This window comes from Schistocerca americana, chromosome 3 (assembly GCF_021461395.2).
Source record: "Schistocerca americana isolate TAMUIC-IGC-003095 chromosome 3, iqSchAmer2.1, whole genome shotgun sequence".
NCBI lineage: Eukaryota > Metazoa > Arthropoda > Insecta > Orthoptera > Acrididae > Schistocerca > Schistocerca americana.
The window spans coordinates 171,788,394-171,802,776 of NC_060121.1; the positions used below are offsets into that span (position 1 = coordinate 171,788,394).

The following is a 14,383-nucleotide window of genomic DNA, read 5'->3' on the forward strand; positions in this document are numbered from 1 at the left end:
GTATTTTTTTCTTTGCATTTCTTTGGTCTTTCTGGCATTAGCAAATACCAGTGTTTCTCTGATAACAACTTAAAGCTATTTCTTGGAATATGTTGGATAAAACAGAAATGTCACCTGCAAAGTCAAGGTCTCAAAGGTTTCCTTGAAAAATCTATCTCTTATACTTCTGTTGTTATCTTGTTTACGACATTACGCAATTTTTAAAAGCATCTGGAAGATACAACAATCCAGTTCCACTTCTAGATTTATTGCAGTGTTACTGGTAACTTCCTCTGTATCCATTGTCGGACCTGCAGATGGCCCTCATGTACCACTTTCATTAAAATTATGATCTTTGCCACGATTCCTTCAACTTCCATCTTTGCCGCATCTTTGCCGGTAGTTGTCCCTCTTGACACTGTCAAAAGCATTCTCAAAATCCACAGATACCAGCTGGTTCCATGACTGGAATTGAACCAGCTGTTCCAATAAATTACCAAGTGTGGTTATCTCGCCTGTACTAAAGAAGATGCCTTTGAGATCATCTTCCTCGCTACATCTTCAGCAGTGTTCAGTGTACAAATATCCTTATAACAATCTTGCAGGGGACAATAACAACATTATGGTTCTCCAGTTATCAGTTCCCATAGATGAGCATAAGGTATTTGTTTTGCAGCATGATACAAATAATTTTTTTCCATTTGGTTGGTAGTTGTGAATCTACATAACAAGAAATTGTTAGACGTATGTCATGCATGAAATGTATTCACAGTTGCGAATTTGAACAATCATCAACTTTATAATGGAACAATAACACTGAAAATTTGTGCTGTACCAGACATTATGTATATTCCTGCACAGGGGGACATTTAATTAAAAGTTGCTTGTGCACTGTTGGCAGATAAATATTGCAGTGCATTGTGCTTCAGACAAACACAGTCATTGCAATATCATACAGAAGTACATCAGATGATTATGGCACTCCTTTGAGGACTTCTAGTTGAATATTATCCATGCTAGCAGCTTCTTCCTTTTTTTTTAACTTCACAAGGTCTACACCCACCATCACTTGTTTGATCCATAACAGTCACAACAGTTCTTTACACTTTTAGACTGACCATCGTCTCTGTTTACTTATTTGCTAGGCAGGAAATTTATTTTTCTGTCTGTTATTTTTGCATATCTCAAAAGTTTCATGTTTATGTTGCAGTTTTCCATCAAGTTTTTGGTCAATGTTCATGTCATCTCAAATGCTTCTCGATTTATTTCTCCTGGGAAATGTGTTGTTGAGGTAGCAGGAGCTAAATTAGTAAGCCACTAGTGGCAATATTTTGCCAACTTGAAAGGTTTACACTGTTAAGATCTTGTGAAACTAGTCTGATGTGTATATTTTATACTTCTTGAAGAACCAAAGAACGTTTTTACTAATTCATCCAATGCCTTCTGGGTTCACACTGCCATGCTCTGATGTGTCACTTGAAAGTTCTCTAAAGGTCTAAATACATGTTTCATTTGCAAATATTATTCTGTATGAAATTTCTTTGCAGATTAAAACTGTGTGCTGGACCGAGACTCGAACTTGGGACCTTCGCCTTTCGCGGGCAAGTGCTCTACCATCTGAGCTACCCAAGCAAGACTCACAACTGCCTTCACAGCTTCAATTCTGCCAGTACCTCATCTTGAGTCGTGCCTGGGTAGCTCAGATGGTAGACTTTCCCAAGAAAGGTAAAGGTCCCGAGTTCGAGTCTCAGTCCGGAACACAATTTTAATATGCCAGGAAGTTTCATATCAGCGTACACTCTGATGCAGAGTGAAAATCTCATTCTGATTATTCTGTATATTGCCAATGTCAGATCTATGTCTTCACGTACAGACAACTGCTTCAACTTTGGAAATGTTGACTGACAGTTTTACAATTAATAAGTAACAGTCACTTTCCCCACCACTATATTTCTTTTTCTTTTCATCTAACGAAGATTTACTGAAGTTTTTGCTTAAAGCACAGTGATCTCTTTAGATCTCTCTGCAGCTCTGTGGAGATAGTCAATATGTTATGGATGACTTACTATGACAATGAAGAATATCCAATAATGAGCTCAAGTGGAGAACTTAAGCATAACAGTAAATTCTGATTTTAGTATAAGATTCCTAGATCTTCTCCTGAAGAAAAATTAGTACAAATTTCTCAACTTTTTTGTTTCCCAGTAAATCTCCTAGTACGAGGTTTGTCCGGAAAATATGTACAAAAGTTGAATAATGTCTTTACGTTACAAGTTGCAGACACCGCCTGGTGAGACTACTACTGTAATCAATCCCATCAACCCTCAGTTCGAGTCAGAGCACTCTGCGTGAAGGTGGGAGTGTGCAGCAGCTTGTTGACAGTTACCCTTTTTCATCTGCTGTTGGCATGGAGCTCTCTCTGATTCAGGAACGGCACATCAACATCAAGTTTCTTGCAAAGCTAGGCAAGAATGCCGTGAGATTTTTGAGTGTTTGAAACAGGTTTACGGAGACAATTCTCTGAAGAAACCAACCATGAACAAGTGGTTAAAAAGGTTCCGGGATGGCCGAGAAGAAGTGAACGATTACCCTCGCCCAGGATGCCCGTCAACATCAAGTTCCGATGCAAATGTTGAATGAATTCAGGCTTGTGTTCTTAAAGACTGTTTGACAGTCAGAATGATTGCTGATGAGCTGTCGATCCCCAAAACAATCGTTCACGAAATCCTGACACAAAAACTTGAAATGAAGAAATTGTGTGCGAAAATCGTACCGAAGTTCTTGACGCCAGAACAGAAAGCAAAGAGGGTTGAGTGCTGTGAGGATTGGTTGGGAGCAGAGGAATGTGGGGAGTTTCTCAACCGAGTCATCACTGGAGACGAGTCCTGGTTTTACGAATTCAATGTGGAGCTCAAATCTCAAAGCAAGAAGTGGAAACTAGCAGGAGAACCGAGAACAAAAGAGTCACGAAAATCAAGGTCCAATGTGGAGAAAATGTCGATTGTTTTCTTTGATTCTAGGGGCATTGTTCACAAGGAATTTGTTCCTCCCGGCCAGAGAGTGAACGGAAATTTTTACGTTGAAGTTCTGACATGTCTCAGAGCTCGTGTGGCCCGAGTTTGACCGGAGTTGGCAAAAGGGGGCAGGTGGATCCTTCATCACGACAATGTGCCTGCTCACACGTCGCTCGTTGTGCGTGAGTTTTTGGCCTGAAGCTCAATCACCATGACAGACCACCCACCTTATTCTCCCGATTTAGCCCCGTGTGACTTCTTCATGTTCCCGAAATGCAAAATGGTGCTTCGGGGGCGGCACTTGGGAGATGTGGAAGCCATCAAGATGGAAACGACACGGCAACTGAACAACATCACAACTGAAGACTTTCAGCAATGTTATCAACAGTGGAAACGGCATTGACAGAAGTGTATCGCGTCTCAGGGCAAGTACTTTGAAGGAGACCATATTGTAATACCTGAATAATTGTAAAATAAAGTTATTATTCAACTTTCATACGTATTTTCTGGACAAACCTCGTAATGCTCAATTTGCTATTAAACCTAAATTATTTAACTGAATCATTAATCAAGTTTTCTTAGATAACTACTCCAAATTAGTAATTAATATCAGGATCGGACAACTGAGTACGTTTATGACAATAATATGAAGGATCAAGGACCAGACCGTTATTGGTTGGCCCTCTGTAGTCAAATGATCCAGTTGATTGTGTACATATCTTCACAACAACTATACATACAGAGGAAAACACACAGAGCAGAAATACTGAGAGGGAATGGCCACTGCACAAATTATTCAAATAACGATGAACAAGATGTTTTATCAGAGAGAATGGTATACATTGCTTATTCATGTGAGATACCTTGTTACATTTCATTTTTACATTACCTCATAAGTTGAACATCTTTTGTATTTCACACTTATTTCACCTTATTTGCTAAATGTGTAACGAATTACTACTACTTTTTTCCTCACAAATGAATGAGAAAAGAAACATGATACACAGTTTAGAACTGGGTTTTGTAACATGCTGTTACTGTTTTAACCGTCATTCTGAAAGCATCCCCTATCAATCTATTTGAATTAGTTTTATATCATCACAATTTTTACTCCTCTTACACTTCTTAAAAACGTTGAACAAAACAATTACAATGATCCAAAACAGTACCTTGCAAATACATTTCTTCTCCATCTCCAAATGGATCACCACATTTTGTGCAGCGAGCACATGTTGGATGGAAGTGATGGTTATCACCAGCCTAGAAAATGGAAGCAATTCATTTGTATAAATATCTGACAATCAAGAGGGAAAAACTATTATGCTGTTTTGACACTGTGATTTAACATTACAAAAAATGTATTCAATGTAATTATCCAAATACAAGCCTTCGTTCAAGATTCATTCATGTTATTCCATTTCCCCAATTTTCCAACAGACGCTGGTAAGAAATAATACAAGTAGTATACTGTAAAAAAATAATTACCTGCAGCACTTTCCCTGATATGTATCTGCTGCAATATGCACATTTAACACCAAACTGCTTTTGATAATCTTTCTCACAGTACGGAACACCATCTCTGAGAACATAAAACAGTTAATAAAAGTAATGTAAACTCAATGAAGGTAACTGACAAGCAAGTTATCTGTGAACACAGGGTGAAAACTTTTAACGACACAAACTAACCTGACAGTAACATAAATCAAGTATCACAATTGCCATCATATCATAGCAACATTTCTTCCAGCATAGGCAATAAAATCAGTATCATTATTATTCCCATTTAGTTTTTTTTTAAATATTTCAGTTACTAACCAAATTTCAAATGGGAACCTTAACTATTTCTGCAGCAAATTCAGTCCTCATGGTCAGATTTGAAGAGGCTCCTCATGCCTGGCAGTGATGTGCCTGTATGCCACTGACAGCACCCTATTTACCAGTAGTTTCATGCGTAATATGAACCCTGGTGCAGCTTCACTTTTTCCCATATACACACAGCATTCCCATATGTGTACGGCAAATTGACTACCAGGAAAGACAAAATCTTTGGGAAAAATCTGTGCTAGCACACTTTTCCTTGCTGCAGATGATACAAGCAAAGACATTAGAAGTAGCACCAGTCTTCTAACTCAAAAGACAGCTGTTACAATATTTGATAACATCAACATACAGTTCAAAGTTGATTACATTTTAAAAAGACTCAATACATACAATTCAGTACTTCACACAGAACTCCAGATGTTATCAAAATAGTCTAACAATCAAGTACAAGAAGCAGATAGTCTTAAGTTTTTGAACACATTAGTTCAACATTTGCAGTATGCATGAAAACATTTATTAGTGATTTAAAAAATGAAGAAGCTATTTATTTTCATGTATTATGACGACAAATCCTATCATTGTGAGATGATCCATCGATGAACAAATAAATAAATAAAAATCATAGTGACGTGGCCACCATAAACCCCTTCCCCTACTAGTGCGCCTCTTCTAGAGAGGTTGAAATGCACAATTCCCACTTTGTTTCAGGGTTGAATTGTTACAGCTAAGTTACACCATCAATTACAATATTACATGCTCTTCTTGATCACTGCAATCAAATGATGGAAAAATTTGATTCGAATATGTAGTGTTTTTTTGCTTAGAGGTTAGAAGACACAGTATCCAACAATTACAGGTCTTTTTAACCCAGAGAGCCTCATGGGGAATATTATAAATAGATACATATCTAATTCCAAGAGAACACTCAGTTTAACAGGTGCAGTGGTTACCCACCTTCAAATACTATCAACACTAAAAGCTTGTTTTCTTCTTTAGCGGCCATTATCAGTCACCCCATTCGACTTTCATCTTCAAGACAGTTTCTCTTATTACTCAACACATTAAAGTATTGAAAATCTGCTTCTTTGGCAGGCAAAGAGTCACCAAAGGTCAGCTAAGACTCTGATTTGCATCCAGTCCAAAGTTAAAAACATAAAAATATCATTATGTCAGAGTGCTCCCATATCGAATCCAATCCTATCTCAGTGTAATTTACACATCTAGTAAAACAAATGAAGACTGGTGCCTCAAACAGTACACTGAGCAAGCTGAAACTTATTAGACTTACTGACAATAGGTAGAATTATCATCCACCTTTCTTGGAAATTAAATAATATGATAGCAATCTAGGCAGTCTCAAAATTCACAATGCAATCTGTTTAGAAGAATGTCCCCTCTGATTTCTCCTTTCATACAGATTTATTCAATTAATAAATAGAATTTGCATCACATCTACAAAACATGACTAAAATGCATACTGCTTTGAAGATGAATAAGTATATATTAAATGCTAGACAACAGTACTTACTTCCCCATGTATTCCCCATGAAGAACAGCATCACAAGTGCGGCATTTGAAGCACCATATATGCCACTGACGTTCCAGAGCAATTAGTGCTTGACCTTCCTTCAGCTCCTCCTGACATCCAGCACATTCTGTTCAAGAAATTCAAACTGTGTAAACACACAACATGAAATGCTTTATTATTGTATAATGCCTACATAATCATAAAACTGTCGCTATAACTGCTTTATAAGTTGCTTAAGATTGCAAAACAACAGCTTTCCTTGAACCAACATGAGAAAAACTGAGGAGACTATAATGCAATTACATATTAAAAGAAGAATATAACACTATTATGAGCAGTGATGCTGAGTCGCAGATACGCACAACATAAAGATTTTCACACTTAACGCTTTCGGCCAATGGCCTTTGTCAACAACACACACACACACACACACACACACACACACACACACACACACACACACACACACACACACACACACACCTCTCACGCAGGACTGCAGTCTCAGGCAACTGAAACCACACTGCGAGCAGCAATGCCAGTGCATGATGAAAGTGGCAACAGGGTGGGGAAAGGAGGAGGCTGGGTAGGAGGGGGAGGGATAGTATGGTGGGGATGGCAGACAGTGAAGTGCTGCTCCCCTGCCCGCTGCCCAACCTGCAGCACTTCACTGTCCACCACCCCCATCCATTACCTCCAGCGGGCATTCAACTTTTGCAAGGCTGGATACCAGACCACCTTCCCCCCCCCCCCCAAAAAAAAGGGGGGGGGGAGAGGCACTTACAGGCAGAAATGCCCCAGACCATTCCGTGTGTGTGGTGGAGGGGGTAGAATGGATACTGCTGGTAATGGGCGTGCCAGGGGTTAACACCAATCCACATGGATGCTCAAGGTATCACCAGAGCAACAGTGTGGACTTGTCGGTTTCCAGTTGTGGGGCCACACTGCTACCTGATGCTGGTAGAAGAGATGGTGACAGATGCAATGCTTATGCTCAAGGCTGAAGCTGTTGAGACAGCGGTGCCTGAGCACCTCCTGTGTTTGGATAGATGTAACCTGCCACCTAAGTCTTCACCACCTTTACTGGTGTCCAAGCCTAAGTAGGATTGTGGGATCGAAGTGCCATGCCAGGCCTGTAGCTCTAGGAGGGACAGAAGCAGATCACTGACGGGGGGCAGTGTCAGAAGATGCAAGGTCTGTGTTTGCCATCGATGGAGCAGCTCAGTGGGGAAACGATTGTTAATCAGCGTGGTTTGTATCTGCTCAAAAGCAGGGACAGAGGATTCACAGCTGTTTTCTTTTTCTGCTTAAAGGTCCAAATGAAACATTCTACTTCACCATTTAAGGAAGGATGGAATAGAGGGGTGCAAATATGTTTTATGCCATTGGCCTCACTGAAACCTTTGAAGGCAGATGCTGTGAATTGCAGCCCCTTATCAGAGACCAATGTGTGAGACAGCCCTCAAATGGCCAAATCTGATCCAAGGCAGTGAGAATGGCATTGGTTGTGACAGATGGCATGTGTAAACCATATGGGTACTTTGAATAAGCATCTGCAATGAGCAACCACAGTGATTCCAAGTGGGCCCACAAAATCGAGATGGATGCAGTCCCAGAGGAGGCAGGGGGTAGGCTAGAGGGTGAAAGATTGTGGGGGCACTGCTTGGTGCCATGCACAAGCTGTGCAGACACAGACCATTGCTTTGATGCCACTGTTAATCACCAGCCAACACACATCGGCAAGCTAGTGCTTTCAAGCAGGACATACCCCAATGTCCTAGGTGCAGCAAGCTCTACACCTGTTGGTCCAAGTCTGCTGGGCTGCCCAACAGATGCACTTCAGTCTTAATGTCCAAAAGTGACATTATCAATGACAGAGAGCCTGTGAGAAATGTCAGTGCAGGAGCTGAACTCTTTCACCAATCAGCAGGCGAGGTAAGTTGGCCAGCCATGGGTCACATAGTGGAGAACCTGTTGCGAGATTGGGTCTTGGCACTGGTGGCAGTGGTCTGAGCAGCCATAATGGGAAGTGTGTCCAACATACATTGCTGCTCAATATTGATGTGGAAGCAGAGGATCTCCTGTTGGTCAAAATATGGTTTGGGTGAATGGATAGATACAACAACAAGTTGGCATTGGAATACTGTGCCATGGGCTTGTACAAGATGGTATAACTTATGCAGTCAGGAACACTGCCCAGCACTGAAAGCATTGGACTGTTCGCTCTGGGAGGCTGGAGTGCAGCCTGAATAAAGTCACCAATGGTTTGGGCCTTGTGAGTAGGGAGAAGTGTGTCCTAAAATGGCCGACGTATAATTTTTTAATAGCAATCATTATTTCCAATGCCTTCCAATGCCTCCTTGTTGATCTGGGAATGTTTCGCTGTGCAAGGGTCAATGTTTCTGAAGTGTATGCTATAGGCTGCCTGGAGCAATCCCCATTCCTGTGCAACAAGACCACATCAATGCCATACGCAGACGTGTTGGCTTCCACAACCAACGGCCAACTGAGAGAGAATAGTGTGAGGCAAGAGGAAGATTTCAGCACGGTCTTCAATTGGGTAAATGCACAGTCACAGGAAGGAGTCCAGTTGTAAAACACACCCTTTTTTATGCAACAGATTGAGGGGTTGCACAATGTGGGCTGCAGAGGGTAAGAAACTGGAACAACAATTGCTTTTGCCCCAAAACATCAGCAATTCAATTAAGTTTCTTGGGCAGAGTGAGGAGTCTATTCCAGTCAGTTGGCCTGATTCCGTCTTTGGTGAGCCAGTCCTTCAAATACTCCACTTTTGGCTGAAAACCTGCATATCTCTGAACAACAATGTGGGCCTGTATACTGCAGGGTTGTAAAAAGGATTCTGCAAATCCTCCTCGGGGTAGGGTCCCATAACAATGAGATTATTCAAGTAATTTGTGCAAGCCATAATATGCTGTGTCAGCTGTTGCAGAGACATTTGGAAAACTGTGGGGGCTGAGACAATGCCAAATGGGAGCCACTTTTACAAACCAAAAGGTGTAATAATGACAATAATGTGTTGGGATTCCTCAGCTAATGGTCACAGGAGACAAGCATCGATGAGGCCAAGCTTGGTGCAATATGCCCCTCGAGCAAGTCTGGCGAGATTATCTTCCATTCAGGACACAGGATAAGTTTCCACCTGTGACTGAGCATTGATTGTAGTCTTGAAATCTCCACACAATCTGGGAGAACCACTGAGCTTTCTGATGATGACTAGGGGAGTAGCCTATGCACTAGATTTCATCTGATCAATAGCTCCAGCAGACTGGAGATGATCTAGTTCGAGCTTTACATCATCACATAAGGTAACAAATTGGTCTGGTGCAGCAAAAATAAGGTGTGCCATCTGGCTGAAAGTCTGAAGCACATCACAAATCTCGCTGAAACAGAGATGCAAACACAGTGTGGAGACTGTCCAGTTTTTGTATAGGAACTACGGTGAATATGACCTTGAGTTCATTACAAATAGAAAATCCTAACAATGTAAATGTATCAAGGCCAAAAATGTTGATATCAGATGGGTGGTTGGCCACAGGTAACGTAATGAGCTGTGAAACGCTTTTGTACCCCACAGTGAAGGAGAACTGCCCACAATAAGGAATAAAACTGTTCCCACAGGCCCCAAATGCGGCGAGGGTGCGGACATCTCTGGCGAATCCAGTTGTGCATGTAACCCGATTTATCACATAAACGGTGGGCCCTGTTTCCACCTGGAGAAGGAAGTCCTGGTGAGAAATGCGAAGTATGAGAAACAATTTCTGCATGAAGGGGTCACCTGGGGACCCACCAACTGCTATCCATGTATGATGTCACGGTGCACTCATGGGGCAGGATGGGAACAGGTTGTGTGGCTTTGACACACTGAGTGGTGATGCCCACCTTTGCCACAGGGCTGCCCCCTGTGATCCAGAGGCTCAGACACCACAGGCATTGGACAACGATGAATCACAACACTGCTGCAACCAGGAGGTCGCCCTATGCCTGCGATGTGGGGGTTGCAAGTGTGGTCGCACGTCACCAACCAAATCTTGTGGCTTCACTATGAGTCTTTCGTTAGTAGCCCATGCAATCTCAAACAAGTGTGGTGTGCAAGAAGTCCTCCAATAACAGGTTATCCAGTTGCAATGCTGCTGTGCGGACCTCAGAATTGGCTGTCAGCTGAATCATGACATCACAAATCCAGGAGTCCACGCACAAAGCCTTGTAGATCTTGATTAGTGCAAGTGAAATCGCATTTGTGTCTGAGACATTGTAAGTCTGTGACCTAGGAGTGGTGCGATTGTCCAGGTTGTTTATAGTACTGGTGAAACTCGAGCCTGGAGGCAACTACATGATCTCTCTGAATAATAGTTAGTCAACAGAGTGCGTATCCCCTGGAAGGAGTGTGCACGGGGTCAGACAGAGGCACCAATTTGCGGAGCAGAAGAAACATGTCTAGCGATGTCCAAGATGGAAATAATGATCGCTGGACTGAATCATCTGTGACTTGAAACACTGAGAAATGTAGCTTCAGATGATGCAAATGTGTGTCCAAGTCCTCCATAGTGCCACTGAAAGGCCGAAATCATGGATGATGAAAAAGGTCATCCACTGTTGCGGCACCAAGAAATGGAGCAGAGTGGCCTCATGCACTCCTGTGTTTGTCCACTTGAAGCTGAAATGACATAATATAACAAGTTTATCTGAAGCTGCTGCTATTGCATTACCTTATGCTGTTGCTCCAGTAGGCAAACCAATTTAGCGTCCAAGCCATTGACAATTTAATTTTTCCTTGGAACCAATGCTATATCTGTGAGTGGCCTGATATCAGAATCCAAGAGAGAAACACCTAAAGCCACAAGGCAGAAGGGCCACTTATGTATGAGAACATGACAACAAGTGGTAGCTGACCTAAACACAGCTGACTGACAGCAGAGAGAGACAGACAAGGACAAGATCATCGCAAACTATGTAAACATAGGCCAATGCTGAAACCTTCAACACAAATAAACAGGTCAAGAGCAACAAGTCACAAGCCAAATCACAACCAAAGAGAAAGACCATGTGCCACCTAAGGCTGTTATTCAATAGTCCACAGTACCCAAATGATAGTAACCGACAATATCAGATGCGAGTACAAAACTGACTGATCGTTCTCTGAGTGGCAGTATTTATATTGGCCACAATGACAACTATTGACTGGAAGATTCACATGGCGAGGCAAATGGTGAGACTGCATCCTCTAATGGCCATCTAGGTCTGATACCTCCTGGACATCTGGTAATTTTTAAAAAGACAAACATTATGTCCTCAGTTTCCATCTTCCTGGGATTGTGTGACAAAGTAGACCACACGTATTTGCACACCGGATAACCTAATACGCAGGGACTCATGATTTCAATAATGTACAGCCTGGAACCTTCCACGTGCCACCACAATATATAGAGAATAATGACAATTTCCAACAACAGTTAAACTGTGAGGTAACGAAAGTTCCAATTACTAATAATTTTGGTTTGGCTCCCGCCCACAGTGACACTTGGCAGTGACACCGGCTATCTGGTGCCCAAATGTAAGGTCCTAGATCTGCTCCCAGTAGGAGTTTCTGAATACACTACTGTCATCATCTGCAAGCATATGTGTGACTTTCACATGAGGCCTGCATACATACAATCACTATGAATACACTAGCAGTTGTTACTTGTCAGTAGCAACAAACAGCCGCCACCTGATAACAACAACCAGTTGCCTTGAGGAAATATTTTCGTACACACAAAATGTGTGTCTGGTGGCAGACTTGACAGCCATATACTGAGCTTATCTTTGGAGGAAGCCATTGAGTCACATAGAAATTACTGTCAAATCAATTTTGGTGATGTATTGCAGCCGACTGCGGTGGCCGAGTGGTTCTAGGCACTTCAGTCCGGAACCGCGTGACTGCTATGGTCGCTGATTCGAATCCTGCCTCAGGCATGGAAGTGTGTGATGTCCTTAGGTTAGTTAGGTTTAAGTATTTCTAAGTTCTAGGGGACTGATGACCTCAGATGTTAAGTCCCATAGTGTTCAGAGCCATTTGATGTACTGCAGTGTCATCCGCAAGGAGTTTTTAACAGTACATTTTTCATAAAAATAAAGTTTCTTTGTTAATACTGCAATGTTATGACTTCCATATTCAGAAGTAAGTCTAGTGGACAAAGTAATAGTCACCCCGTTAAAAGAAGACACTGGTCACTGGTCGCATTGGAATGCTGCAGACGGTACAGAACTGGTAACAGGTGACCGTATGACCACTGATATTTGTGACGACACAGAGGTATACATTTTCTAGTTGGTCTTATGGAATCAACACAGCAAGCCAAGTCGATGTGGAGGATGGAATGGCAGAAAGGAGCTATTTTGTTTGGCTGTACCCTTGATCACACCTCAAATGAAGTTGACCAATTTGTTTACGTACAAAGCAGAATTTTCAACATGTCTACAAGGAAAGGTGTACCACTCGAGCTATGCGACACTGCTTAAAAACAGTGGTCATACAAATATCCAAACACACAAGAACAGAAGACTCATGTCTTGCCTTGTCCTTGACAATCAGTTTAAAACCCAACAGGTACTGCTGCAGTTGTGAATGCAGATCCATCTCCACCACTTTCTGAGAGAACATTGTAATTGGAGCTGCAGGCCATGGACATTTTGAATCAGGTGTCTTGTGAAAGGGCATAGCTCAGAATTGCACCTCTTCAGTATGCAAACGAAATACAAACTGGACGGCAGGTGACTAGAGACATCTAGTGTGGTCTGGTGAGTTGTGATGTTGCCTCTTTTTCAACGATGTGATGTGTCATCGTCAGCCCAATGGGACATTTAACTTGCAGGAGGGTGCAACTGCCACTAGTAGTAGTTCTGCAACGTTGTTTTGGTGGTGTTTTTGTACCGTGATTTGGGTCCCACTCATTCATGTTACTGTGAACTTGAAACTAGATTCTTTTGCAACATCCTCAGTAACCAAGTGTTGCCTCTTCTTCTACATCCCCATGATGAGTCTCCTGTGCACATTCCCATTTGCCAAGATGACAAAAGTCATGCTGACAGGGTTGCACATATGTATTCCAGGTCTGCATGACACTGAGGCATCCTGTCACACCTTAACCAGTCCACTAAAGCATCTGACTGAAAGGTCACAGAAAATATCTGAGCCTATTTGGAACAATGGGTAAGGCTCAGCAACCAAAATAGGTGCACTCTGGTAGTTCTATGGGATATAATTATCAACGAGTGACTTCAGCTAGAGATGGCATACTTGAATAACTTGAGGACTCTGTTCTTTACACCATTAAGGCTATTATCATGACTTGGTGCACACTCTCAGCTGATAAACTCCAAAAATATCAGTTTGTGACAGTCATGCAACTCACAGACAGCTATCAGCTCTTCAAAATATAATAGTTATCTTTTTATGAGGGGGCAATCAAAAGCTTCCGTTCATAGGTCGTATGGTCGAGAATCAGAATGCTAATAGGGCAAAATCACCATAAGCAGTGAGGCAATCATTTCACCTGTTGTGTAAGATTTCATTCACAAAGGCAAGGCGAGATGGGCTACAGAGTGATGTGACAACTGTCATTGTAGGAAAGCTGGACAGGAGCAGAAACGATCAGTGAACAAGTAACACAGCAAACAGACAATTTATTTAACTTTTATCTCTCCAAATAAACAAAGACACATTGCAAATGATGCAGCAAGAAACAGAGTCCTGCTGTTTTACAAAAGCAACAACAATGGAGCTGTGACTAGGCAACTACTGCTTAGCTTTTTGTGGTGACGTGGCTCTGAGTGTGAATGGAGTGAGCGGCTGCCAACAGCTGTCCTATACTGTAGCAGCAGAGGGCACTCTTAGTACAGAGCTACTGCAGGTGTGGTCCAGTGGGTGCACTCAATTGGGACCACCAGATTCCATGCATCAGCTACCAGTGCCAGAGGGAAACTTGCAATTTCATTGCTATGACGCCCATGGGGTGTTATCAACACGTGATAACACATCACA

At 42.0% G+C, this 14,383-nt stretch overlaps 1 protein-coding gene across 7 annotated transcripts in view; it reads right to left on the minus strand.

Annotated features, from left to right (window-relative positions):
• LOC124605610 (actin-binding LIM protein 2) overlaps window positions 1-14,383 on the minus strand; it is a 345,173-nt gene that overhangs the window by 102,883 nt on the left and 227,907 nt on the right. For all 7 annotated transcript variants that reach the window (XM_047137409.1, XM_047137411.1, XM_047137408.1 and 4 more), the window contains 3 exons: window positions 6,343-6,469; window positions 4,479-4,572; window positions 4,163-4,253 (listed from right to left, as the gene is read on the minus strand). In XM_047137409.1, the coding sequence (XP_046993365.1) occupies window positions 4,163-4,253; window positions 4,479-4,572; window positions 6,343-6,469 (312 nt within the window). The remainder of the gene's footprint in view (window positions 1-4,162; window positions 4,254-4,478; window positions 4,573-6,342; window positions 6,470-14,383) is intronic.